This window comes from Xiphophorus maculatus, chromosome 8, assembly GCF_002775205.1.
Source record: "Xiphophorus maculatus strain JP 163 A chromosome 8, X_maculatus-5.0-male, whole genome shotgun sequence".
NCBI classification, from domain to species: Eukaryota; Metazoa; Chordata; class Actinopteri; order Cyprinodontiformes; family Poeciliidae; genus Xiphophorus; species Xiphophorus maculatus.
In genome coordinates, this window is record NC_036450.1 from 24,587,785 (window position 1) to 24,613,553 (window position 25,769).

The 25,769-nt window shown below is 40.1% G+C and overlaps 1 protein-coding gene across 3 annotated transcripts in view; it reads left to right on the plus strand.

The window, feature by feature from the left end:
• Window positions 1-25,769, plus strand: part of LOC102236192 (tetratricopeptide repeat protein 28-like) — a 115,198-nt gene that overhangs the window by 27,283 nt on the left and 62,146 nt on the right. Inside the window, exon 1 of one of the 3 annotated variants that reach the window (XM_023338512.1) lies at window positions 841-1,074. The exons of the other annotated variants lie outside the window; for them this stretch is intronic. Coding sequence (XP_023194280.1) covers window positions 1,048-1,074 — 27 coding nt within the window. The 5' untranslated portion in view covers window positions 841-1,047. Of the gene's footprint in view, window positions 1-840; window positions 1,075-25,769 lie in introns of those variants that run through there. 3 annotated transcript variants of the gene reach the window in all.

Consider the following 25,769-nt stretch of genomic DNA (forward strand, 5'->3'; position numbering starts at 1 on the left):
TCAGTTCTTGTTCTTACTCCTACATCAGAGACACTAGTTAAAGCTTGTGTTATAGAACAGTGGTGCCTAAACTTTTTATGTCATGGCACCCCAAACAGCATTAGCTTCTGGCCAGGGAAAGCCTTTGCTAACCCACAGACAATGCTTCAAAATATCCAAAGAAACATCAAATTTTAGAATCTTGTTTCTCACTTTTCTTCACTATTCAGTAATTATTACATTCATACCTTCTGATTTTAGTCGGCCAGGCCTTCTTAGGGTTTTTTGCTTAGGGTTGCTGGGTGGTTCCTACTGCCTATAGCTTGGAAAGCAAAATAGCTTAAAAAATTTTGACAATTGGCCAATCAGAAAGTTATTTTAGAAATATCCTTTATTATCCCACAGTTGTGAAATTCAGGTGTAACAGCAACACTGAGGTATGCAGGTTCACACAAAAGATCGAAGTGTTTAAATACTTCCTGAAGGTGGAGTTTCAGAAAGAGCAGGAGTTTCTTAAAGAGACAGAGACTCAATTTCTATGTGTTAAATTGCAGTCATTTTATAACACTTGTTATAACAATTGAAAGCAACAGAGTTACTAGATTGTGCTATAAAATGACGCTACATGCCTGGAAAACACATACTTCCCTTTTAAATGCATGATATTTGGCATTTATGAATACCAGGTTATTTTAGGACAATAAATACTTCTTCTTATTAGGATTCAACAAAAAAAATTGAAGTCCAGTGTGTCTGCGTGTGTAAGAGAGAAAGAGAGGGAGTGTGTAGGAGAGACGGGGGACGGGGGGTGTTGGGTTTCCCTCTCCTCTGCTCTCCTCTCGCCTCAGTTGCGTCCTCGGAGCGTCGAGAGCTGCAGGAACCGCCGCTGCTGGATAACCGAACCGATCGCTCTGCTGCCTCATTATATCTGGATTATAACAACCTCCCTCCTACATCACACACATCCCTCCCTAACCCGTTCTTCGCTCGGCGGTCCTGATCGAGGCGTTTGACATGCCTCTGCCACTGTTGTGACACTTTGCTGCTGCGCCGACCTGCCTTACAAATATGATGAAATGGCAGCCCCGGAAGAAGGTGAGAAAAAACTCTGCGTTTTCTCTCCAAAGTTGCGGCAGAACAACGGAGTGAGTGAGTGACACATCTTTGGATTAGCGGAGCTTTTTAAGCCCTCAGGAAGAAAGCGCAGTCACGGCCACTTTATTAAGGATAATCCGTTAATAGTCCCCTTTTCAGAGAGACACTTCTGCAACATGCCTGGATGGGATTATTAGAGGATTATAAGAGGAAAAATTCCACAAAGCTAAATGAAAAGTCACCATTCACAGCTAAGAGGAAGTTATTTTTGGGACACCTGGATATTTAGAAGCTAGAAATCGCCCTGAATGCCACAAATTCATTCAAACCTCTTCATTTTCTTAACATCCCAATTGTTGTTTTGTTTTTTTTCATATTTATTTATTTGCACAGCCTTCAGGAGTTGCTTTTTTTTTTTTTTAAATGTTGCTGTGTTTACTGTACATTAGAATAAGTGAATTCTGACTATAAGATGATTGTGAGTATTTGGGACTGCTGGTCTTCTGTTGCTGCTGACAGTTTCTGGGTTGTAGTTTCATTCTGGCAAAACCTTAAATCTACTGTGTAGAGAAACTGGCTGCTTTAGGAGTTATCTAGGTTTTCTTCTCTGTTTAACCTCGGCTGACCCTCTGGCTCAGAGTGATGGCTTATTGTGCAGTGTTCAGACATCCTGAATTGTTTCACATTTTGTCCAATTACAGCCACGGCATTCAACGTATTTCATGGCAATTTTCCGTGACAGACCAACAAAAAGCTGCGTCTGATTCTGACGTGAACGGGAAATAAAACACGTGTTTTTACGTAGACAAGTGTAGTGTGTATTTGGATTCAAGCTGCAGTAATGGAAGCACTTTTTGTTGTCCTTTTGTTCACCTGTCTAGGTGTTTTGCACGTAGACTTTTATGTTTGCTCCTTTTTCTTTACAAAAACAGCTCAAGATCAGGAAAACACCTGTGAACATCACTTTCAGGGGTTTCAGCCAGAAAACGTGCCAAGCCATGTTTTTGAGCTAAAAGATGCTTAAAGTTGACAGAAGATTTGAAAATAACACTTATGTTATTGGAAGACTGGAAAATGAATACCTAAACACAAACTATGAAGTCTTAAAAAATGCAATAATTAAACAAACTAAAATAAGTAAACAATGCTAAGGCTGGTGGGGGAGCAAGTAAAGCCTGGTGGCCCGCCAGGCTTATAATACACTGTGGGAAACTCTGACTTTATTAATCTTACCATATATTTATGAGTTTCAACATCACTTAATTATTATCTTTTGGAATCAATAAAGTACTTTTGAATTTGAATTGAGTTGAATGGGCCATTCTAACACATGCATGTGATCTGATCTAAATGAACAGAGTTCAAACTGTGGTCCGGGGGCCATGTAAGGCCCCGGAACTGATTTTTTTTTTTTTTTTTTTTTGCGGTCCCTGAACACAATTGAAGAATAAATTAGGACAAAACTGTGACTTTTGAGCCAAAATCTACTTACAAGACTGTTAGACGCAACACAATATGATCATCTGTTCCAAGCTTCCTGGTTTCTTTCTACTGTCATGGTAACGAGGAGCACATCTACGCTTTGACTTTTACTGTAAAGTACATCCAAATCTGCTTTTAATTTCTGTATTAAAACTTGGCTAAATAAAGCAAGTGTTTTCAAATGAAAACTGACCTAGATCCTGTTTTATTGTTGAGAACAGAAGATATTTTTGCAGTCGAGCCCAGAATAATGAGTAATTTGAATGCCTTTTGTATAACAAGAGAAACATGCAAAAAAAACATTTGATGTTTAGAATCTACAATATCGTTCCTACAAAAAACAATCTGCTTTGTTTTATTATACTAGTTTCTGTTTAGTATGTTGTTGAGTAGGTCTAAAAATAAATTACCACATTTTTAGGAATTTTAGATTTTGAAAACAGTATTTTATTTTATTTTTTTCCGCCCGCGAGCAGCTTTGAGCTGACAATTGTGACCCATATGATAAAAGGTTTGGACACCCCTGAGCTAAACCATTCAGTTGTAGCTTCTCCCTGCATGTTTACGATCTTTGACCTGCTAGAAGGTGAACTTTTCCATAGTACGAGATACTGTAGTTGTGTTCAGATTTAATTTTGGTCTCATCTGAGCAGTGCACCTTTTCTCATATGTTTCATGCTGCACTTGACCTTTGTGACTTGGATGTATGTGACTGTTTAAATTTGAAATACCCCCCTCCCCACTCCCCCATCATCAGCAGACCAGAATATCAGCTTGTCAGTCTCCTGACCATTTTAACATTTTCTGGAGCTCCGTCATGAGGCTGTTTACATTGCATTTGGAACCAGATCAAATACTGAATTCATTATTTTGAAATGTATGTGCACATATGTGTTCCCCACTGGGCGGGTTGTAATAGCTTGTCTTGTTAAATGTATAATTCATGACCTAATATCTGCAATATTAATGAGATATGGGACAGAACAGACAGATTATTGAGCTGATCTACAGTCTCCAGCGCTCCAGAAGATCAGGGCTCTCTTGAGACACAGTATGGGTTTAAAGGTTCAGGGTGTTTTCACACCCGATAGTCCAGTAGACTGGGTTCGATTGGGGACCAAATTCAAAATTTGTTTGATTTTTATTTGCTGCGGTTCTCTGTCACACTAAAGAGAAATGCACTGTAACAAAAAAAACTGTGCGGTTTTTTTGTTACACTGTAATATAAACCCTTTGAGAAACCTGTTCCCTTCCTTGCCTGTGGAGGCGCTGCACCACTGAAGGAGACAACATGAAAACCTCTGAACTTCATTCTTTATGAAATGTAAACAAAAATGGAGCAACATCAGATTTTAGTGGTTGTAGGATTTCAGTTTTATTGTTGGCAAAAGACCACGAGCCATTTCTTCCTCTAGCATTAGACTCCCACTTTTGTTTTGTTTATATTTACCCAGAAGGCCCTGTGTTATAGTCCACTTCCTGTTTTCGGAGCGGTCTCTGGTCCGCCTGGCTGTGCTTTTAAAACACACTAGAGGTCACTTCAACCAAACCGAGACCGAGGTTTGTAAGCAGACCAAGTAAATGTTTTGTGGCCCACATCAAAGTGTGATTGCACATTCACACCTCCCCAAATGAACCAGACTCTGTAGACAAACTAAAGTTCGATTAAAGCAGACCAAACAGCTCTAGTGTGAATGCACCCATGGATAACAAAAAAACCCCACAAACAAAACAAAAATAGATTTGAAAAATTTTAAAATTCTAGAATTGCGCTGCTCTTGGTGGCAGCATGTTGCAGTAGCTGTGACAATAGATTTGTTCTATTAGTAGACTCTAATTTATAGTTTTTTGGGTTGAGGCACTGGTAACTGTGGCAACATGGTGTTGTTTTTACAACTGAGAGCAGGGCAAAAGTAAAAAAAACACCTTAAATACAACCTCAAGTCCCAGATGAGTTGAAGAGCAGAGCAAGAAGAAGGAAATTCAAACCGTTTCTTCCATCGATCATAATGGGCAATGATCAAATCCCATGTTATGAAAGATAGAGTACAGTAAACAATGTATTTTTCCATTGGACGCAATACAAATGAACAGAAGTTACAGGTTTTAAATGTACCCACCGTTCCCATATCTTAGCATCATGTGGGATGTGCATCCACTTCATGTTATCCCTCTTGTAAGTATTTAGCTCAAATCACATTTGAGACCAAATGCAGCTCGTCTTTACGCTCCATGTAAGAGAAATCCCTCTGAGCACGCGGGAGGATGTGTTTCAGTATGCAGTTGGTTATATTTTAAAACCTCCTCCATCTACAGAGTGGGAAGTGTGAACTGGCAGGGGATTCAACGCCTATACAAATTTGTATTTGGCTCAAAGATCACAGGCAGCAGCGGTTTGCTCTGGAAAGGAGTGTGAGCGCTGGTCTTGAAGTAGTTGATCTGGCTGTGAAGACTGGAGGGATCCCAGCGCGGAGGGGGACTGGGGGCGAAAGTTGCCCTCTCCTCCGTTGAGAAGTGTTAACTGATAAGGCCAGACAGTTGGCTGTTGAGGCGCTGATGGCGGTGATGATGAGAGGAGACGAAGAAGCAGCAGAGATTTATCCAGTACTCGAGCTGATTGGAGGAATTTTGGGTGATTTATGATGATGTCCTGATGGATATTTTTAGGCCACCATCAGTGTTCCTGTCTTTGTTCTAAGAAGTGCTGGTAGGACTTAGTCCGCAGGTATACTTGAATAAATAAATCCCAGTAAACCCACTGAATTAGTACTTACACACTGCATCCTTTATTCCTTATTACATTCTTCATTTACTTGTGTGTTTTCCCGCCAGGTACTCCGGCTTCCTCAAATCCAAAAACATGATTCTTACTCTAAGTTATTCTTAAGTGTGTGTGTGTGTGTGTGCGCTCTTTTCTATGGCTGTTCAGTGTGTCCAGCTATCTTTCCATGTGATTGTCATGCAAATTTTAGGCAAACTTTTAAAATGTTGCAAAAACAAACAAACGAAGAAAATGCGAATTTTGTGTTTCCATCTACTGGTTTTAGGGAATCAACCAGGCCACACAAAACATGATTCCGTTACATGTTGATGCTACGTGTGGCTGCAGCAAACAAGATGTACAGATTGCAAGTGAGCATGGACCACACATCTCAGAAACATGGAGAGTCTTCACTTCTGAGCTGGAGTTTTGTGCCTGTGGTAAGGCACAAACCCACCAGTGCTACATCAGAACTTGTTCTTCAAATAAGTTCTGCCGAATAATATGGGAGTGTGAGTTTTTGCATAGCCCACATTGCGTAAAATGTGGGTTACGCAAAAACCATCTTCCCTAAAGTGGAAGGAACTTACCTAGGAATTGGATTCTGATGTTCAGACCTTAACTCTGAGAAATCCTGCTTCATCAGCTTGTTGAAGTAGGACCCTGTTTCAGATAAGATCATTTTATTCTTATAACTTACAATAAAAAGGACCAAACATATACATTTTGGAAAGCTAATTCGAATTGCTCACGGTAATAATTGCCTTTGGTCGTACTTTGTCACTGTGAGGCAAAGGCTTTAAAGATATTTCAGTAGTTAAAGTGAGAGAGATTTGAAACATAATCAGTGACCAAACACTGGGTCTCTATAGATCTTGGGGTAATATTCTATTGAACTTGGGAGAAAAAGGGCTTTTAACCGAAGTTTACTTTGAAGAAGAGATGCATGACTGGGCCTGTGAAAACTCTAGGTGGTCCTGACATCTCACTCTGGTTTTCAGGGTGACGAAAGCACCAGAAAGAGACACTGTGAATGTGTCAAGATGTTGTGAATCTAAAGTCCTGTTCACAATCGTTTCAAGCCTAAGTATTTATTAAATGTTTGAATTTTTTAGTTTTAGAGCCCTAAAATAGAATGCAGATTAAAGTGTGGTATTCTTATGGTTTGGTTCCTGTGTATAAATTTGATTCAAACCGGATGTGGCCATGAAATTAATATGCTGTTTCTGTTCAGAATTTTGATATATTGACCGTAGCTGCCTTACCATTACAAATGTCCGCTAATGTCAAGAAAGCACACCTTTTCAATTGAGGTGTTTTGTTTACATGATAAGTCATTAAAAATCCTACCAGATTCAAAATTGGTGTGTTTCCATTAAGCTAACTTATTTTCGATATGTTCAATTGTGCAATTTATACGGTCAGTAGAAGCACAACTATCGATTCCTGCTGATTCGCTTGTTTGTTATTGTCTGCTTTGGTTAGGAAATTTCAAATAGTATATAAAGAGAAAATCAGATCAGGAGTAAAGAGGAACTGTATTTTTTTTATGTATTTTGCCAGTCTCATGTACCATTTCAGATGGTGGCAATTATATCTTTACATTTTTTGCTATTTTAATCTCCAAAAAGCAGCTGTGCATTTAGAACTGTCCTAATTAGAGCCTGATTTATGGATAGGTATCCCTGTTTGACCTATATGGTTTTATCTAATTATAGCATCAATAATAAAAACTTACAGCAAGCTGCTGTGACAGATGTCCTTAGTCTGTTGTGTCCCAATCCTGAAAGATAATGGGCTTAGCCCAACCCACAAATTATTGACTTTTCATACAAATGTAGGTTATATTTTTAATAACTTTCATTTTGAATAAGCTTCTAAAGCAGTCCGAAGACGAACTCCAATATACATATTTGTGGACATAGAGGTATATTATGTGTTTGAACTATTGCAATAGGCAGTAATACATATTTTTAATGAGAGTCTGACGAATTGGTGAATTTCTTCTATTCACTGATGGCTGTGGTACCCAACTCCCATGAATACTTGAGTATTTGTACTTGTTTTCACATGCGAACCTTAAGAAGCGACCTCAACAGACGAAGGGTCCAACGTTTGTAGTTTACAGTCAAAAAAAAACAAAGGAGGCCCAAACCTGGCAAACACAATTGCCTCGTTGCAGTGCGGCCACTCTGTACCTGTAACCACAAAGTGTGCTTGGAGGCTTCCAAACCTAGCGACGCTTTACTAACCATCAAACATGGTAGCAGCAGTGTCATGCTCTGGGAGACTTCTGCTGTTGTTAGTGCCAGGTGGATTGTACAAAATGGATGGCATTAAGGAATGAGAGGATTAAGATCAAATTCTCAGGGTTCTCTCTTAAGTCAACGGTTAGAGGGATAAAATGGGGACAGAAATTGTTGTTCCAACAATGGATGGATGATCCCAAACACACATTGAATCTCGGATTGGAAAACACAAAGCAGACTGGAGCTTGTCCTCAATCCTGTCGAAAATGTTGTGGATTATGCCAGGAACCAGGAAATTCAAATGACATTCACAATTTCTTGTAAGTAGAGGAATAAAATATTGAGCCAGAAACATTTTTCATGGATATAAAAAGCAACTACTGTATCTCCCTGCAACCAAAGCTCATCTACTTTGATTCTCTCCTGTGCTATGATGAAACCTTCTAAGAACAGATTAACCTAAAGATAGCATCTGCACTGTTACTTTGACTATACCTACATATCCAGTGGTGGAAGAGGAAAAGCTCAGAGATATAACAGCAGCAGACAACCGGGACCCGTTTAAGTTTTTGGTTTTTCTTTGCAGGGGCTGAAGAGCAGCAACCAAGGTTCTCTTAATCTTTTATTTTTTTTCCACTGGAAAGGATGAGAAGTTGTGCTTTCTGCCTTTGTCTGTGGGGGATATGTGTTTACTCTGCAGGAGATCATGCAGCATGTTCTGTTCTGCCCTGCGTCGTTGGACTGGCAGAACTCGGGAGTGCAACGTGTTTACTTAAAAAGCGGCTAAGCTTCTTAAAGCTGCTCTCCTGTTTCTGATTTAAGACTTTGCCTTCCAACAGAACACTTTTTGTTTTGCACTCAGATGTATTGTTAAAATGCGTCCACCAAGAAAGCAGCACATGCTTTTAGAGTTTGGAGCTAAAGACGTCCTGCAGGCCGCAGTCTGCTTGACGGAATCGTGTTCTGTGAAAACTGAAAGCTTTAGCCAAAAAAAAGTTGATGTTTTTGATGTTTAACAACTTCACTTGAGTTAATTAAGCATAGATTTTTTTTTCTCTTTAGGTATCACAAGGTCCTTTTTACAACTTTGAAACTAGCTCAGTCTTCCAAATCTGACATATAAAGATAAAAGAGTTAATTATGTCATTCGTCAGCACAACTATCCCCCCTAAAAGATTTTCGTCTTCTCTGTTCAGTGGGACGTCTTACAGATTACAGGGAAGGTGAAAGTTGGCGACTTGTTTTTAGGGCCAGAACTGTTTTACTGCATTCCTGCTGAAATACACAAATAATTTGGTTTTTGATGCTGAAGGACCACTTGCAAAGTATATTGAGGTTTTTTTAAAGTTACGTTTTCAAAAGCACAAACCCCTGCTTTTGCTGTTAAAGTCCTTTTGATGACAAATTGCAGTATTGTTTGCTAGTTTTGTGCATAGAAGCACACACCCTTGTCCAACTGTTCCTGTCTAAAGTTAGATCAGACGAAACATCTCCTGTTTTAGCTCAGTTATGATTACTAAAATATTTCCACTTGCTAAATGCCTGAATAATGAATTTATAAATGACATACTTTTTTAACTCAAATTCAGAAGTTTACCTTTGCTTTGTGCTAATGTTTGGTAGAATTGCTTTTTAAATTGAATGAGTTGGTTCAGATGTATTGGGTATTCTTCCACAAGCATACCTAGCTAGCTTGGTAGCTACTTGGCTAACTAGACAACTAGCTAGCTACCTGGCTAGACAGATAGCCAGATAGCACACTAGCTATCTAGCTACTTTGCTATCTAGGCTAGCTTGATAGATAGATAGATAGATAGATAGATAGATAGATAGATAGATAGATAGATAGATAGATAGATAGATAGATAGATAGATAGATAGATAGATAGATAGATAGATAGATAGATAGATAGATAGATAGATAGATAGATAGATAGATAGATAGATAGATAGATAGATAGATAGATAGATAGATAGATAGATAGATAGATAGATAGGTTCAATTCCTTCTTCAGTCTTGAGTAGACAGTTATGCCCATTGTTGGAATTAAGAATTTGTTGCTGCTTTTCATTCACTGACTATTTAATTTTATTTTAATCTGATCTATTGTTGACACAAAATTACAACAATCAATCTCTTCCAAACGACCACAGTACCCGTAATATAAAGTAGAGGTTAGTCCAACTTTATCTGCTACAGTGTTTGTCACTGGCTTCTCCGAAAAAAAATTCTTCTAAAACCTTTTCCTTTCAGCATTAATGGGGCATTCCAGATAGTCGAGTCACCCCAAATATGCTCGTTACTGCACCCCCATAACATCAGAGATAGCAGCTACTGAACTGTGTGCTGATTGCCTCGACGTGGCGAATAGGCCTTCAGTCATTTCCAAATAGAGTTTCCTAAACAGTCTGATTAGCTGTGACAGAGTTTTACAGTTTCTTTCTCCTGTCGGTCGAAGTTAAAGGAGCTCAGGTCAAGCAAACAAAGCTGCAGTGTTCCTGGATCTTGTTACTGGTTGTTTTTCTTTTTCTTTTAACTCCACTTGCGGATACTGCGATGGACTTTGTTCCCTGACAATGGTTTCCAGAAGTGTTGCTGGACCCAAGCAGCGACTGCAGAGTGGATGTCTGGTTTTAATGCAGCACTGCCTGAAGCTCTGGAGATCACTAGCATTCATTAGTGATTTTCAGAGTAGGACCCTGAGCTGGTTCTGTGAGGCTTTAAATACACATAGAACGGTTAATTAATAATAATAATAAGAAGAAGAATTAATAATAATAAAATGAATTGTTTTTGTAGTCAAATTACTTTTAAGTAGAAAAATTTGTTTTTTTTATCCCTCCATTCATCCATGACAGGAGGTTCACTCCTCATTCACATTACATGTAAAAATTTAAAGGTATCTTTGCCCAGCCATCCCAGCAGTAGCAGTTTTTTGTTACAATATTCGAACATAACTGCCTACTGCTCCATCCCCCCAGAAAGTTGCAATGTTGCAATCACAACTATCAGCGCAACTATCGTTCGCAAATTTTCGCGTGAACTTTCAATTTTCCCCGGTATTCACAACTTTTCAGCAAATCAGACCAGTCACGTTAAAGATTTTAGTATTTAGAGGGACTTTACAGCTGTCCTTAAAACATGCACATCAAAACCCAAAAGCAAAATAACAATGCAACAACATGGAGGAACAGCAGAGTTTTCCCAAGAAAACTTGCTAAGCCTTGTGGGAGATCAGTCATCCACCGGCTTACTGTGTTTTTGAGTTAAAAAAACCTTTAAAGTTGACAAGGAATGTGAACACACCTAAGAAGTGGTAATGGAGTTCCAGTGAATAAACATAGTACTGACCATAATATGTTGCCATTTTGCTTCTAACCGTTTTATTTGACCCATTCTTGCTATCGTTATTACTGCTGTGTAAAAAACTACAGTAAACAACACTGGGTTACAAAAAACTATTTTTTGGAAGTTGTCTGTTTTTTCAACTGTATTAGGACTATTTTGCACCGCTGGATTTAAAAATCACCTCCATTTTTCTCAGTCAGGTCAGGCCTTCATTCTAATTTGCTTTAGAGAAATCAGATCCTCTGACTAAATTGATGACATTTTTGTGACATCATAAGTTCATTTCTGTTGATATTTCTCATCCAAGAAAGGTTTTAGGAGAAAAAACTTTTTTCTAACAGAGTGTATTAATTAAATATTACAAACTTGGATTTCTGCAAACTGAATAATAAACTCTTATAAGTATATGTGAATAGAAAGTTACGTCTTCCTTGTGCTAAATTCTCCGTCTCTTTTCTGTCCTGATGGAGTCTCTCCTCCTGCTCGTCACTCACTGATCCCAGATTCTCCACATGTGAGAACAAGTCCTGCATTTTGATGCTCATGTTGCATCCATAGTTCAGAAAGTTGACCTGATGGAGCAAAACCAATGTGATTTTTTTTAATTCAGCTCATCAAAAGTACCCTAAAACAGTTGGAAAAACCCCAGGCAATTTTTTGGCTGTTGACAAACATTGTAAACAAACAACACTTAGCCTGGAGGGGGCGCTAATAAAGCCTGGTGGCCTGCCAGACTTATAACACACTGGGTGAAGCCCTGGACTGATTGTTTATGGATACCGTGGTATACCATAACACTTCCTATAACCAACCCTAGAACAATTGTTTTTCTCAGCATAGTTTGGGGGGAAAAACAGGCTTGAGGTTCAGCGGTGAGGAAAAGCAGATTTAAACGACTGTTGTGTCTCTTGCCTCTCCTTCCGACTTTGAATTGCGAACAAGAGAAAATGATTTTGCATGAAGGAACTCCCCAAGTGGTGACCAACGCTGCAGTGCCCCCCTCAGAGAGACGAGAAGACAGCACTATTCCAGGAGCTTGTCATGTTTATAGAGCTGCACAGCTCCAATATCCTCAGGACGTGTTTTCCCCGTCTCCGTCCTCCTGATACACCTCTCAGCTTATTTCACGCCTGTCGCCGTGTCTGCTTGCGGAGATACCGTCTCTTACCGAGTTCTAATGTGTCCCAGGGACCACGTTATTCCCTCTCTTTCTCCCCTCCGTTCATCTGCTCCTTCCATCTTCCTTTTTTACGACCCACCCTTGGAGATGGGGAGTGGGTATAAAACAGTTTTCCCTTCACATAACGAGAATATATACTTTACAAGAGGAGGACGGTGCCTCGTAACCCTCCTCCCCTCTGCTGCCATCCTTGCTTTTTGTCTGTAAAGTTTGTCTGTAACCTTGTTTGAATGAGACAATGGCTCCACGCATTGTCCCCCCCCAACCCCTTTACCGCCGCTCTGTAGATCCCTCACTTCAGGCCCACTGAACCAGAACAGATGTGCACAAACATCAGACCAGAACCACTTCTTCTGCCTGTAATGACTCTTAGGGGAAAAAAGGAAATGTGTCAAAAACCGGTTGTTTTTCCCCAGCATCAGCATCTTTGGTTAACATCAGTCATACGGTTAAGGCCAGAATAATTCATACTCTTGTCAGATTTCGGTCTGAAGAGATCCTTTAATTTTACTGACATGTTATTTCTGACTCAGATTGAGGGTGTTTTTACACACCTGATAGACTCTGTTCGATTGGGGACCAAAACTGCAACATTTGCTACAATTTCAGCTGGTGCGTTTCACTTCACACTCCACTGAGGTGGTGCTGTATCAAGAACCACTCAAGGAAACGACACAAGAACCTGAGAAGAAGACACTGAGTGCAACTTTCTTCTTCACAAAATGTAAACAAAAATGGAGCGGCGTCAGATTTTAGCGGTTGTAGGATTTCTCAGTTGTTGTTGGTATGAACCATTTCTCCTGCTAGCGCTGATCTCTCAGATTTGCTTTGGTTGTATTTACCCAGAATTCCTTGTGCTGTAGTCTGCTTCACGGTCTTGGAGTGGTCTCTGGTCCACTTAGCGTGCACATATGCATTTAAACCGCACCAGAGTTCACCTCAACCGAACCGAGACCGAGGTTTGCAGACGGACTAGAGTTCACATCAGAGTTTGATTGTGTGTTTGCACCTCCCCAAACAAACCGGACCTACTAAATGGACTAGAGTTTGATTAAAGCAGACTGAACAGGCCAGGTGTGAACAAGCATCCTAAAACTAATGCTTTGGAGCGATCTATGCAGAGTCCGGGTCTTGAGCATGACTGAGAATTTGCGGTGGAATCTTAAGAATAGGTTGATGGCAAGGAGGCAATCCAGTGACAGAATGCAACTCTTACATCTTCTGTACACTGTCTGAACAAGCATTCCTGAGCTTTCATACAGGTGTCCGTGCGTGTGTGTGTGGGTGTGTGTGTGGGCAGGCGTGTCCATGCGTGTGTGTGGGTGGGTATTCCCTCCTGTGCTTTATGACCAACAAATAGGATTTAGTCAGTTGGACAGAAAGTACATGATTTGAATGACTTATTTATTGAAATGAGCTCTGTAGTACATGGATGAAAAATGAGCCAACGTCATTATTTTGTCACTTGAGCTCTCCACAATCTGCAGTAAAGGTGATTTTCATAGTTTTGTTCACTAGAAAACCACTGCATAGGTGTTTTCTTTTGCGCCAAGGTCACTGTAAACCAGAGCGGAGATTGACTGTAACGACAACATTCAGTGGCCATTAAAGGCAAAGCCACACTGTTCCCGTGGAGAGGAGGTCGGGGTTGATGAATGGGTCAAGATGTTCGATTTTAATTCATGGGGCTTATGTTCGGGTACGAACTGGTCCATGGTTTGCTAAGATATGACCGCTCTCTGTTTGTGACTTTGGTGTTAAAGTTGATCAAATTCCTTTTTCACTCGATTCTTTCTTTGGACTTTTAGATTGAAGAAGTTTTGGACATACTATTATTACGAAGCCTATTGAACTGCGATCATTTAACTGCAATCAACTATTTTTCATGCTTGATGAAAATTAGCAAAGGCACTGCTGTTTTCAATGTATTGAATTGGTATTTGCTGAAAAAAATGACTTCACATTTACATTTGACAACCATTTTGTAAAATAACACAAAAGTATTTACAGGGTCAAGGATAAACCTTTATGAAGCCCTCTGAAGTTGCAGGAACATTTTCTAGAAGCCATAGCAACTTGATTCAAAAAGTAGAGTCTGGAAAGGATTTTTACCCCAGAAAATGTATCAAATTAGGGAAAAATCTTTTTCTAAATGATCCCGAGCCCTCAGAAACAAGCCCTGATGTTTCTTGGCATTCTTAACATTCTGCTTCAGTCCTCCCTATCTAATTATCAAACGTTCATGTTGTACGACAGGAAATGTGGTAACTCCGAACTACCCAAGTCTAGATTGGTTCACAGTGGTTACATAAATACTTCAAACTCAAAGAGTGGAAATATTTAGCTATAATTTTAAGATTTGAAATGAATTACAAACTTCCACTTTCAACCATTGTAACATCGGCTAAAGACATTGACCAAGCACAACCCCAATGGAAGTTGAATTATTAGAAGATTTGAAGTATCAAGGTACTGTGGTGTACTAACATTCCGTGTTTAAATGTTCATAAATACACACGTCTACTTTTGTTTAAATGCGTTTAATTCAAGCTGAGTGGAGGCCTTAATCCTGACTCAAGTTTCTTTTGCTGCTGCCCAAGTTCGTTTTGGCAAAATTTATTTCAAATCTTTGTGGCTGCACATTATCCACACCTCAGGAGTAATTTCACTCATGTTTTTTTACAGTGTTATAACTAGAAAATGATCTGAGGTTAAGTACTTTGTAGAGCTGAATGCGTTGTATTAAAACCAGACTTTGTGTTTGCAGAGAGTAACATCTTGTCCAATCACCCAGACCCAACTTCTTCTACCCTGAACCTTACACATTAGTGAGAATACGACCCATTGGGGTTTAAATAAGTGTGAAACGTTCCTGAGAACAGGTGCAGGGAAGGAAGTTTCAGAGTAGAGTCGAGCACTGCTTTAGACTGGTGAAACACGCTTTACATCATGTTTATAGTGTTATTAGAAACATACCTGGAGTGTTGCTTTGATTCTTTCATACATGTTTGAGAAACCCTTTAATCTCCCATGACAACCATTCAGCTGTGCAAAACGCCTGGGTGGACCTAGCTCCGCCTTCGAGGACGAAACTCCTCCTCAGATCTGCAGATCTGCAACAATTAGCAAACACCTGATGGTACTGAGCATCTGCTGAGCTCATTATAGGAGCTACTTCTTTGTGAAATGGTGGTAAAAAAGTTGCTAAGGGTCAATAGAGGAGCCATGTTGTGATGACTTCCTGAAAGCTGAGTTTCAGAAAGAGCAGGAATTTTTAAAGAGACAGAGGCCCAATTTCAAAGAGTTAAATTATGAAGTAAATTTTTTTTAAAGTTACCTTTGGTATAAGCAGCATTTTTATAACAACTTAAGTTAACATAGTTACTTGATTGTATTATAAAATGTCCCTGTGTTTCTGCAAAACATAATGCTGCCGCTATGAGATGTTGGAGAGTTAAAACCTTAACATTAGTCTTTTTATGTCTCTAATTTGAAAATTATCTTACTAGTCTAGTGAACTGCAAAAGTATACTGAACAAAGAATGATTTGTGCTTGACTAAGAATCCATCACACCATAGTTATTATTATAGAAATTAAAAAATTGTAATTAAAAATGGAATTTAAACAATTTTCTTCATTTCTATAAGATAGAAACCAAGCAGGTCTCTCATCCTCCACTTGAAACCATCCAATCAAAGCCCTGTTGAATTCTGACTTTCTGCCGACTCCGTGTCCAACAGTGGACAGCGATGACCAAGGCCATCGCGACTGACTAATCGAGGCACACAGCCTCTCGTTTAGTATTTAAATAGCTCTCCTAAAGATATGTGGAGGCACTGGGAATTGCAGATTGCCGGTACATTAATAAAATCCAACAGGATCTGTTGCATCTCAAGTTAAAACCTCACCTGCAGTGTGATATTTGCTCGTATTATAAGTGAAACCCATTTCTTATCGCTGACCCTGACAACTCTGATGCTCCCTTTTATTTTCCTCCGCTCCCCTACCTCAGTCCGTTTCGCCGGCGCTTCAGCGGAGAGCAAAATGTAATCACGGAGGAAACAAAAATGACAGGGGATTACCTAAAAACACAGTTTCTTTTTGTTCTTTACTCGCCAAACAAACTAAACTTGCCGTATTTTCCTTTCCTCTCAAGCTGGACATGATGGGTCCCCTCCGTCCTTCACGCTTCTTCTTTATGCGTTCTAGCCTTTTTTCATGTTGGCTTTTCTCCTGGAAAAAGATTCTGTCACACAAAATCCATTAAAAGAAGAAAAAAAGTGCCAGTAAAAATTGAGTGGACCCAGTGAAAGCGAGCACATCTCCAGGAATGTTGTACGCTACGCGAAATATGCTGGAATTCTGCTCACATGGAAACGCAGAACGCTGTCAAGGTCTCGCTTATCGGTGGATTCCTCAAAAGCTAACAGTCGCTAGCTAAAGTATTCACTCCGCTTTAACTTCTTTCCACATTTTGTCAGGTCACAACTGTAATGAAGACTGAAGCTGGTTCAGTTGTGGATAAACAATCACTCCAGGGTGTCGGGTTAGAACAGCTGATATATATGTTCAGGTGAGTTAGTGAAAGAAGAGAATGTCCAAGTCCAGAATTGAGCTTTACTTGGGTTTTAATTAGCTCTGGAGGTTCAGCTATACATATAAGGGCACAGGTGTGTGTGTGGCGTGTGTGTGTGTGGTTTCCTATAAAGATAAACAAATACAAATTATGAGAATTTGTCTGTACACCCTTTCACAAATAAACCTAATTTCCACAAATGAATAAATGTGTTAATGTCTGACTATGAGAATGTAAATAATAATTATACATACATAGTAATAATAAACCCTGCAAATAATAGTGTCACACGGTAAACATACAAGAGAAATAACGCATTTCAATTGCACATGGTAACACAAATAACAGCTGCAACTTATTAACCGAGCTTAATAGCTTAATGCTAAACGGCTAACTTTAGCTCTCAACAATACAAGTAAAATACAGCAAGCGACTATAATACTCAACGGGACAAAGCACAACTACAGCTCTTAGACATTTACGAAACCGAACTAAATCAGCAACAGTATTACTTACATTCAATGGACGCACACAATAGAAAGAAGTTATGAACGAAGTCAGCCTTGAGAACCGCAACACTCTACTCAAAACAAGCTGTAACAAATATGAACATGAAGCCACCCAGTGGCTGAAATAAAATACTGCACCTAAATACTTTGATGAAGAAAACCTAAACTAGAGGGCTGAAAACAAATAATTAACAGTCTTTTGTACAGCCGCCCCCAAATTTGATACTCAAATTTGACCACTAGGTGTCTTAATCATCTGGAGGTAGAGCTGGCAGCTTTATGAGGCGAACAACTGGCCTAGTGAAGGTCCTGCCTTTCACTTGAACCACAGCTGTCCTCACGCGTCCATCTGCTCCAGGTATGACGCTTGTCACTGTTCCTACTTGCCAGAGGGCTCTCGGTGTCTGCTGGTCAACAATAAGCACTATAGTGCCTACAGTGATGTCATCCTTTTCTGTTTGCCATTTCTGTCTGGCTTGTAATGTTGGAAGAAAGTGGCGGATGTAATGCTTCCAGAAGTGATCTGTTAAAACCTGAGAATGTCGCCACCTTTTTCGACTTAAAAGTTCAGACTCGGGATAGACCACTTGTGGAAGGGAGGAGTCCGGCCGCCCCATCAACAAGCAGTTGGGTGTGATTGGATCTGGATCGGCCAGATCAGATGAAACATAGCCCAATGGCCTGGAGTTGAGAATACCCTCTATTTCAATAAGGACTGTTCTCAACACCTCCTCTGGCACTGACTGAACTCCAAGAACAATCCGGAGTGCGTTCTTTACTGATCTAACCTCTCGCTCCCAAGACCCACCAAAATGTGGAGCATTCGGGGGATTAAAGCGGAAGCGAATCTGTTGAGCAGCAAGTTGGTCCTTCACTGCTTGTTCCAGGGCACTGAAGGCTTCTTGAAGTTCTTTATCTCCTCCTTTGAAATTAGTTCCCTGGTCTGAAAGGATCTCATGGGGCTTTCCTCTTCGAGATATAAAACGTCTGAGTGACATTAGGAAGGAATCTGTGTCCATATTTGGGAGGATGTCTAGATGGACAGCTCGGGTGGTAAGACACTTATACAGGATTCCCCACCTCTTTTCGTTGCGTCGTCCCACCTTTACCATCATCGGACCAAAGCAGTCCACCCCTGTGGAATAGAAAGGCGGTTTGAAAAGCCTCAAACTGGAGGGTGGAAGATCTGCCATCCTTGGGACTTGAGGGCTGCCTCGCCATTTCCTGCAGTCCACACAGTTATGCTGGTGCTTCCTGACGGCTTCTCTCCCTCTAAGTAGCCAGTATTTTCGTCGCAGCTCAGCAAAAACACGCTCTGCTCCAGGGTGGTTCAGCTGTTTGTCATAATGTTGGATCAGGAGTTTGGAGACAGGGTGAGAGGACGACAGTAGAATGGGATGGAGCACATCTGGACCTAGGCTTTCACATTGGCGGGGCCTACCTCCAACACGGATTAGACCTGAGGTCTGATCATATTCAGGGGCGAGTGTGAGCACTCTACTGGTAGATGGAAGAGCTTTTCCCGATTTGAGTAACGTCATTTCTTCTGGGAAGTTCTCCATCTGAGCCTGTCTGAAAAGGGCTAACTCAGCCTTGTGATAGTCATCAGCAGTGGGAGACTTGTCACTGGCCGCCCCATCGAGTACTCTTGCAGTTGCTTCTAGTAGCTCTTGAAAGGTGTTAAACTGCTGCATGTCAGGAAGAGTCGGTTGGGGTGAGCTAGTTAGACCACAGAATACTGGGCTCCTCAACTCCTCTGTTTCCTCGATAAAGTGGTCAGTTGGTGATTCAGGCCACTGATCAGATGCCTGCAGGAGGAAGGATGGTCCATGAGTACAACAACCAAACACTTTCATGATTTTAATCACGATTTCGCGACAAGCAAACACAAAGTCATGCAAAGCTGTAAAGTAGGAACAGAATTTTATCTTGCAAATAAGTAAAAATGTGAAATTTATGGTACAGTTTAGCAGCAGGCCTGTGACAGTAATGAATCATAAATTGTCCTGGTAATTAACGCGACAAATTATTATTAACTATGTTGTTGTTTTCAATCAGTTACTTAGTTGAACAAATTTAGTTGTATATTATATTTCAAGGCAGTTCAAAGTGCCTTACATCATGAACACATAAAAACACCATAAACACATCATAAAACCAGTGAAAAAACCTGTGTATCTTTGGTTCTTAGGGATGTTTTTGAGTTGGTTGAATCTTCACACTTTCTGGTGAGATTTATTTATTTATTTTGGTTTTTAGTAAAAGTGAAAATTAGGTGAAGGCTGGATTGAGGATGAAAAACTTTGGTATCGCTTGTGACATCTTAAGAAAGGTGTCACAAATAAATGGTGCCAATATTTTATCAAGGTGTTAATTAAGCCTTTTTGAAATAGGTTCCTTGCTGCCGTTTGCAAAACAGCCAATTCAGGGGCGCCATTCATTTCCTGTGGTGCTTATTGACTGAACCACCAAGTCCAATGAAAAGGAAAAACCAGGGATATTAGCTTCTACTATAGCTTTAAGACAGTTTGATTCATATTAAGGTATATTTGGTGTTTGAACAGTCAAAATAGGAAATTAGAGTCGTTTTCAGAGGGGGTTTTGAGTATTGGCGATAGTGGTAGGTGTGCCTCCTCTAACCAGTGCTGGTTCAAAGCCCTGCTCCATTTGTTTCAGTCAGCGCAAGGCACTTCACCCGCCTTGCCGGTTGGTGGCAGACTGACGTAGGGCAGCTGCGGCTATTATGTAGTAGCTTACCACCATCGGCAAGTGACGGATGATTGGATGCAGATTGGAGTCCTCTGGACTAGATAAATTTCTGTACAAGTATAGGTCATTTACTGTACTATTTGCAGGTGTGGTGATGACAATAATACGGGTAAATATTGCGATATGTGCTTATTTTCTCCGTTCCTCTCTTTCTCAGCTGTATAGTGGCATTCGTCATTCCATAAGGCTCCATTACATTAACGTGTAAAATTCAAGTTCAGAGCTCTTGCAATGTATGAGCCCACAATTATACTGAATTTTGCACACACTAATATTGCGATGACGGTATTCATGATATCCCTAAGCCCTGTAAATCTAATTTCTTGCACTGCTACCACACCCTGTGTTGTCAAACCTTTCTATAAAAATACTTCAGCGTAGGGACATCACCAGCAGTGCTAGTCTGCCATCGAGAATTAGCATGAGCGTGGCAACCTTACGTCTCATTATGTCTTAATGATATAGCTGAAAAACTTATCATGACATAAGCGTTTCAGCATATCAGTCAATATATGTAATTGTCTGTCGATAATTATTGATTAGTTTTTGTGTTTTAAATATCTCAAATACTGCCAAACTGTTGACGTGATCTTTCCTGTTTTAACCCAAGTTTTTGCTCCTCGCTGTTTTTTCTTTTTATTTATTTTTAATCCGCTATGAGGCCTGAAACTGCTGCTGTGCAAGGCTGTTGCTAGGTAACCAAAGAGTGAGTGAGTTAGTTGCCTTTCTTAGCTTGTTGTGAGAGGTTGAGCACATACAGCCTGCCTACATCTCCCAGAATGCTGTGCGGTTCAGTGAATATTCTATATATCAAATATTGGATGTTCTGGCATTATCTATTGATATTGATCATTGCAGAATATTCTACTATTGATTTATTATCCAGCCCTGTCTGCCTCACATATGCACCTCCATTTTTGTTTTGCTTCATTTTTTCACGTGTTCTTTCATGGCATGTCAGGTTCAATACATCAGAAAGCTGGTTGTCTAAATGCGCCAGGGTTGCTTTGCTCTACAAAAACATATATCTGAAGAGGACATCCTTATTGCTTGTCTTGACCTTATTAAATCAGAGTTGCATGTGATATCAAAGTAGACAGGTTGCATTAATAAAATATGAACCTGTGTTTGTATGGCCTTCAAGCTTTTGGATTATTTGGGTGTGTTTGTGTTGCAGCCTGCTGTATTTCAGTGGGAAATGTCAAGCTGTCTGAAAAAGCCATACCAAATCTCTGTAGCAAGTCTTATGAAAATATAAAAGTCTCTTCAGAATATGAAAGTGCTGATTGAAAGGTGGAAAACATAGAAAATCTCCGCACAGCGATTCACCCCTCTGAGTTTCTCCCATTCTCCTTTTCATGCAGACGCAAACACACAGCCCATCTATTGCCTATAATCACATTTCAGAGCGTTTCTTTTCCCAAATTGAATTGTAATGGGCAGACAATGGGCGTGACATCTCAATTCATTGGCTGGCTCATACAGAGGCAGCTCGTCTAAATTGATCTGAAAGTGGGCCATGGTTACTGATGAGCCCAGGGCGTTAACGAGAGAACGCACGCCAGAGTTGGAAGCATGCAGGCGGAGAGGGAAAAACTAGGCGCACTATCGCTGAAAATTAATTGCCCTTTTGGACCGCCGCCATTAGTAGTTATTGCATGTGACGCCAGCGGCAGAATGTCTACCTCCTCTGCGATGTACCTGAGTGATCCGCTGTGGAGAAACGGAGGAAAAATAACGGGGTGGGAGGGGAGAAATGTGTGTTTGGATTAACAGAGAAAGTGATGAGCAACAGCAAATATCTTTGAATGAAGCACATTTTCTGGAACAGGATTATGTTTTTCCATCAACCTTGTGTGGGAATGCTGGGAATTAACTTTGAGAAATGAGTTTATCCAAAAACACAACGTTGAAGCTAAATATGCACTTGTTCTACAGCAGAATTACATGTCTCCAAAGCTTCAGTGTGTTGGATTCTGATGTTTTTAGGGCTTTGACTCATCCAGACATAGTGTTCACTAGATCAACTATTTTTCTAATGGAAGATTTTGGCTTTACAAAGGTATTGTTTCAATTAGAAAGAATAAATTCTGTGGGAAGGTGATTTTATAACCTTTGTTTTTATTTCTATGTGAGCAAAACATCTTACTAAACACAACTAGAGATGGGTAGAGCAGCCAAAGTTGTACTCATGGAAGAGTAGCAGCACTACTGGAACATATGTTGACTAAATACAAAATTGGACGTGTTGCTGTAGCACAAAAATAACGTCCTATTTCCAGCTGTTAATGCTTTAGTCTGAACTAATTTAAACTGTGACTTTCATCAGCAGACTAGGTTTCTAATGAGGGTGAGTTGGCTGCAAACGATGTCCTGAGGAGATCAAATCTGTGCTGCATGGAGGGTTTACAGAGCTAATCTAAAAAAAAAGTTACACACACAAAAATAAGTTAGAAAAAAACACTGGGTTTCACATTTTAGATCAGAACAATGACCATGTCCTTTAGCGATTGATAATACTACAACTTTCAAAATTAAAGTTGATATTATTATCAGAGGCCACCTCATTAGCTGCACTTAGCACTGAACTGGAGTCCCTTTAGTCATCAGACATGTTTTAATTATTCACGGCATCGATTCAGACCATTGGAGTGCAGTGAACTCCTTACCATGTTCAACAAACCAGCCTGTGATGATTTGATCCAGCAGTAGTTACTTCCTTTTTGTACGAGGCTATTTTCATTCTGAAGTCGGCTACTAATTTGATTACTGACAGACCAACAACGGTAACTGAGCAACCGGCGCTTTATGAGAAGACGTTATCTTTGAAGAGGCTGGTGACTAGCATGGCTAGGCCGGTCACCCCCTGGATCACCTTGTTCCTCTGCTGGCCATTATCACAGGCAGGCTAGCTTTAGCCGTGGGTTTACCTCCTTCCAGTCTGTAGAAAGAAGAATGGCACTCGACAAAATGCAATGTTTGTTACTGGATTCACAGTTGGTGACAATATGATATTCTTATGATGTAAAGCACTTTGAACTGCATTGTTTCTGAAATGTGCTAAACAAATAAACTTTGATTGATTGATTCCTCTGCTGGCCAATAGCACAGATAGGCTAGCATTAGCCTGGGGTATGCTAGCAGCTAGGATGCCTAAGCTCAGGGGTGCCGCCAGGAGTCTTGGGCCCCCTGACAAAAAATTTAATTGCCCCCCGCCCAATGTAGTTACAATTTTTGTAACAGCAGCTGTTACAAAACAGCTGATATCTTTCCCATCAAAAGCATCACAATTTTAAAGGTTTGTACCTGCCTTGCTTTCTTTGGTCCAATACTGATACTAGCACAATATTTACTGCTCATGAATTTGACATGCAACAGTTCACATACCGTGTGCAAGTTGCTTAAATGTTTTCTATTAGTTTTCTATTACTGAAATGTCTCTCCCCACAAGCAACATTCATAGGCAACGTGCAAAATATACATGAAGCAATCCAGACTTCTCAAAAAATGCTATGTTGTCGCATTTTATTCAAGTTGCAGTATATAACTTTAATTAAAAAATATGGTTTCTCCATATTTGTTAAAGCTGTCATCATGTCATGACAGTTTGTTATGAGACAGATAATCTGTGAAAAGATCAATCTAATCCACCTCCTCCCTGAAATACTATTACTGGCTAAAGTAATGCAACGTTCGGGCAAAAAACAACCAGTCAGAACCAGGAGGAGGGGCTTAGTGCTGTCAATCAACCTCATTCACTCACTGCTAAATGTGCTAATGGTGGAAAAACAACTTATAATTACTGGAAAAATGTTTATCTGCTGTCATTGATAGCTATTCTAACTAAGCATTTACAACAGGCTGTGTTAGCTGCAGCATAGGGATGAGCAGCCACATGAGATTGTGATTGACAGCGCTAAAACTCTCCTGCCATTGACTGGTTGTATCTAGATCGCACTGAGAGAAGGCAGAAGAAATAGATTTTTCACAGATTATCTCCCATAGAGTACTGTCACAACATAATGACAGTTTTAACAAATATGTAAAAAAATATATTTTTTATAAAAGTTACATACTGCAGCTTTAATTTGACTTAGAAGAGGACGGGTCAGGAGGGATGTGGGTTAGAGCTGCTGCTGACTGACTCATCTGTTGTTAAGTGGTAAAAGGTACTGGGACAAGTTAAACACATGAATATGTTGGTAATTTATTTTCTTAATTCATTAAATGCTAGTGAAATGGAGGCAAACAGTCTGTAGCTAAGTTAACTATGCTGAATGGTTGATAATCTCACACAGTCTACCCACATCTCAAATTGACCAGAAAAACTGGGTTATAAATTGACACTCTTGTCTTTTTTCTCTCTCTTATCTCTCAATATTTTTGAAAACCTGATTTTATAATTTTTCTTAGCAGCATAGTAACAGCCACAGTCGTTCTTGTCTTCTACTGTCTGATACTGAACACCGTCAAGCTCCAAGCAGGAACGAACCATTTCATGAAGATTCAGGGGGTTCAGGGCAAATATGGATGTGTGTTTTTGGTCTGGGAGGGGCAACATTAATTAAAATTAATTAATTAAAACAATCTTCGAAAATACAATATGATTAACTTTGTAATTGACAGGACCCCAATTTTTTAATTTTATTTCTATGAACAAAAAAGAAATGAATACATTGTGGAGGGCCCCCTGTTGGTCAGGGGCCCTTAGAATTGTCATAACCTTCCCCCCTATACGGCGCCCCTGCCTAAGCTAGTCGCTCACTGTATTGCCTTTTCCCTCTACTGACCATTAGTGCAGACAGGCTAGCGTTAGCCTTGAATATGCCGCTATCATAGGTAGGCTAGTGACCTGGGACTCATACTTTGTTTTTTAAAGGAAACTTTATTAAGAAAAATGGTTGCCACACAATGTCTGTAAATGTTTATGCTTGTGACATCAAGCATAAACATACTGTATTAGCTGAAGTTGGCTTCTGATTGAATTTCCGATTTGCCAGTGTGGAAAGAAACTGTACACAGCCAGCCAGACACCATCGATAGCCTGTGGTGTTTGAGCAATGCTTAGTTGGTACTAAAGAACCCAAAATGTACCAAAGAAAATGTCCCCAAAACCAGCCTAAACAGCTGATACCAGGGAAGATGGATTTATTCTCTCATGTTGTTTGATTCTGTGACATCATCAGGACGTCACAGCTGGAACTAAGGCTCAGTGGACCTGCCAACATCTTCCTAAACTGTTTCTGTCCAGTGTGGGTGAACTGTGCCTCAGTGTCCTGCTCTTAGGACACTCAACAGCTACTGTACTTATCCGCAGCTGGAGGCCATCTTGTTCAAGGTTTGGCGTTGCGCAGGTGTAATTTTCTGCTAATAAAGAGAGTGTGTGTATATTCTGCAACCGGGGTGGACAGATCCACCCTGGGATGTTCTTTCCACTCTGATATAAAAACTGTACCATAGCAACCCAGACCCACTAATTAGCATTATTGGAGGTCCAGGGACCACGCTGAACCTGTCTCTGCAGTAAAACATGGCTTTGGCTTTCTGTTCCCTTCTCGCTACATGCTGTGTTTTACTCTCCTACACCTCCAGTAGCATTACTATGGGCTTAACAGTGTGAGAACATTTTTGAGGGTAGAAAGAAAATCACAGTGAAGGGTGAAGGGTACACCCTTCGTGGAGTATCTCAAATCTTTACCTTTTAAATGTGTAGAATAATAATTAACCCACCATGTCGCTAAGTTAAAAAGATAAGTAAAATTAACTTATTTCTTTCACACACCCTTTTTTTCTCTTATTATTCTTTTCTTTCTGTTCTT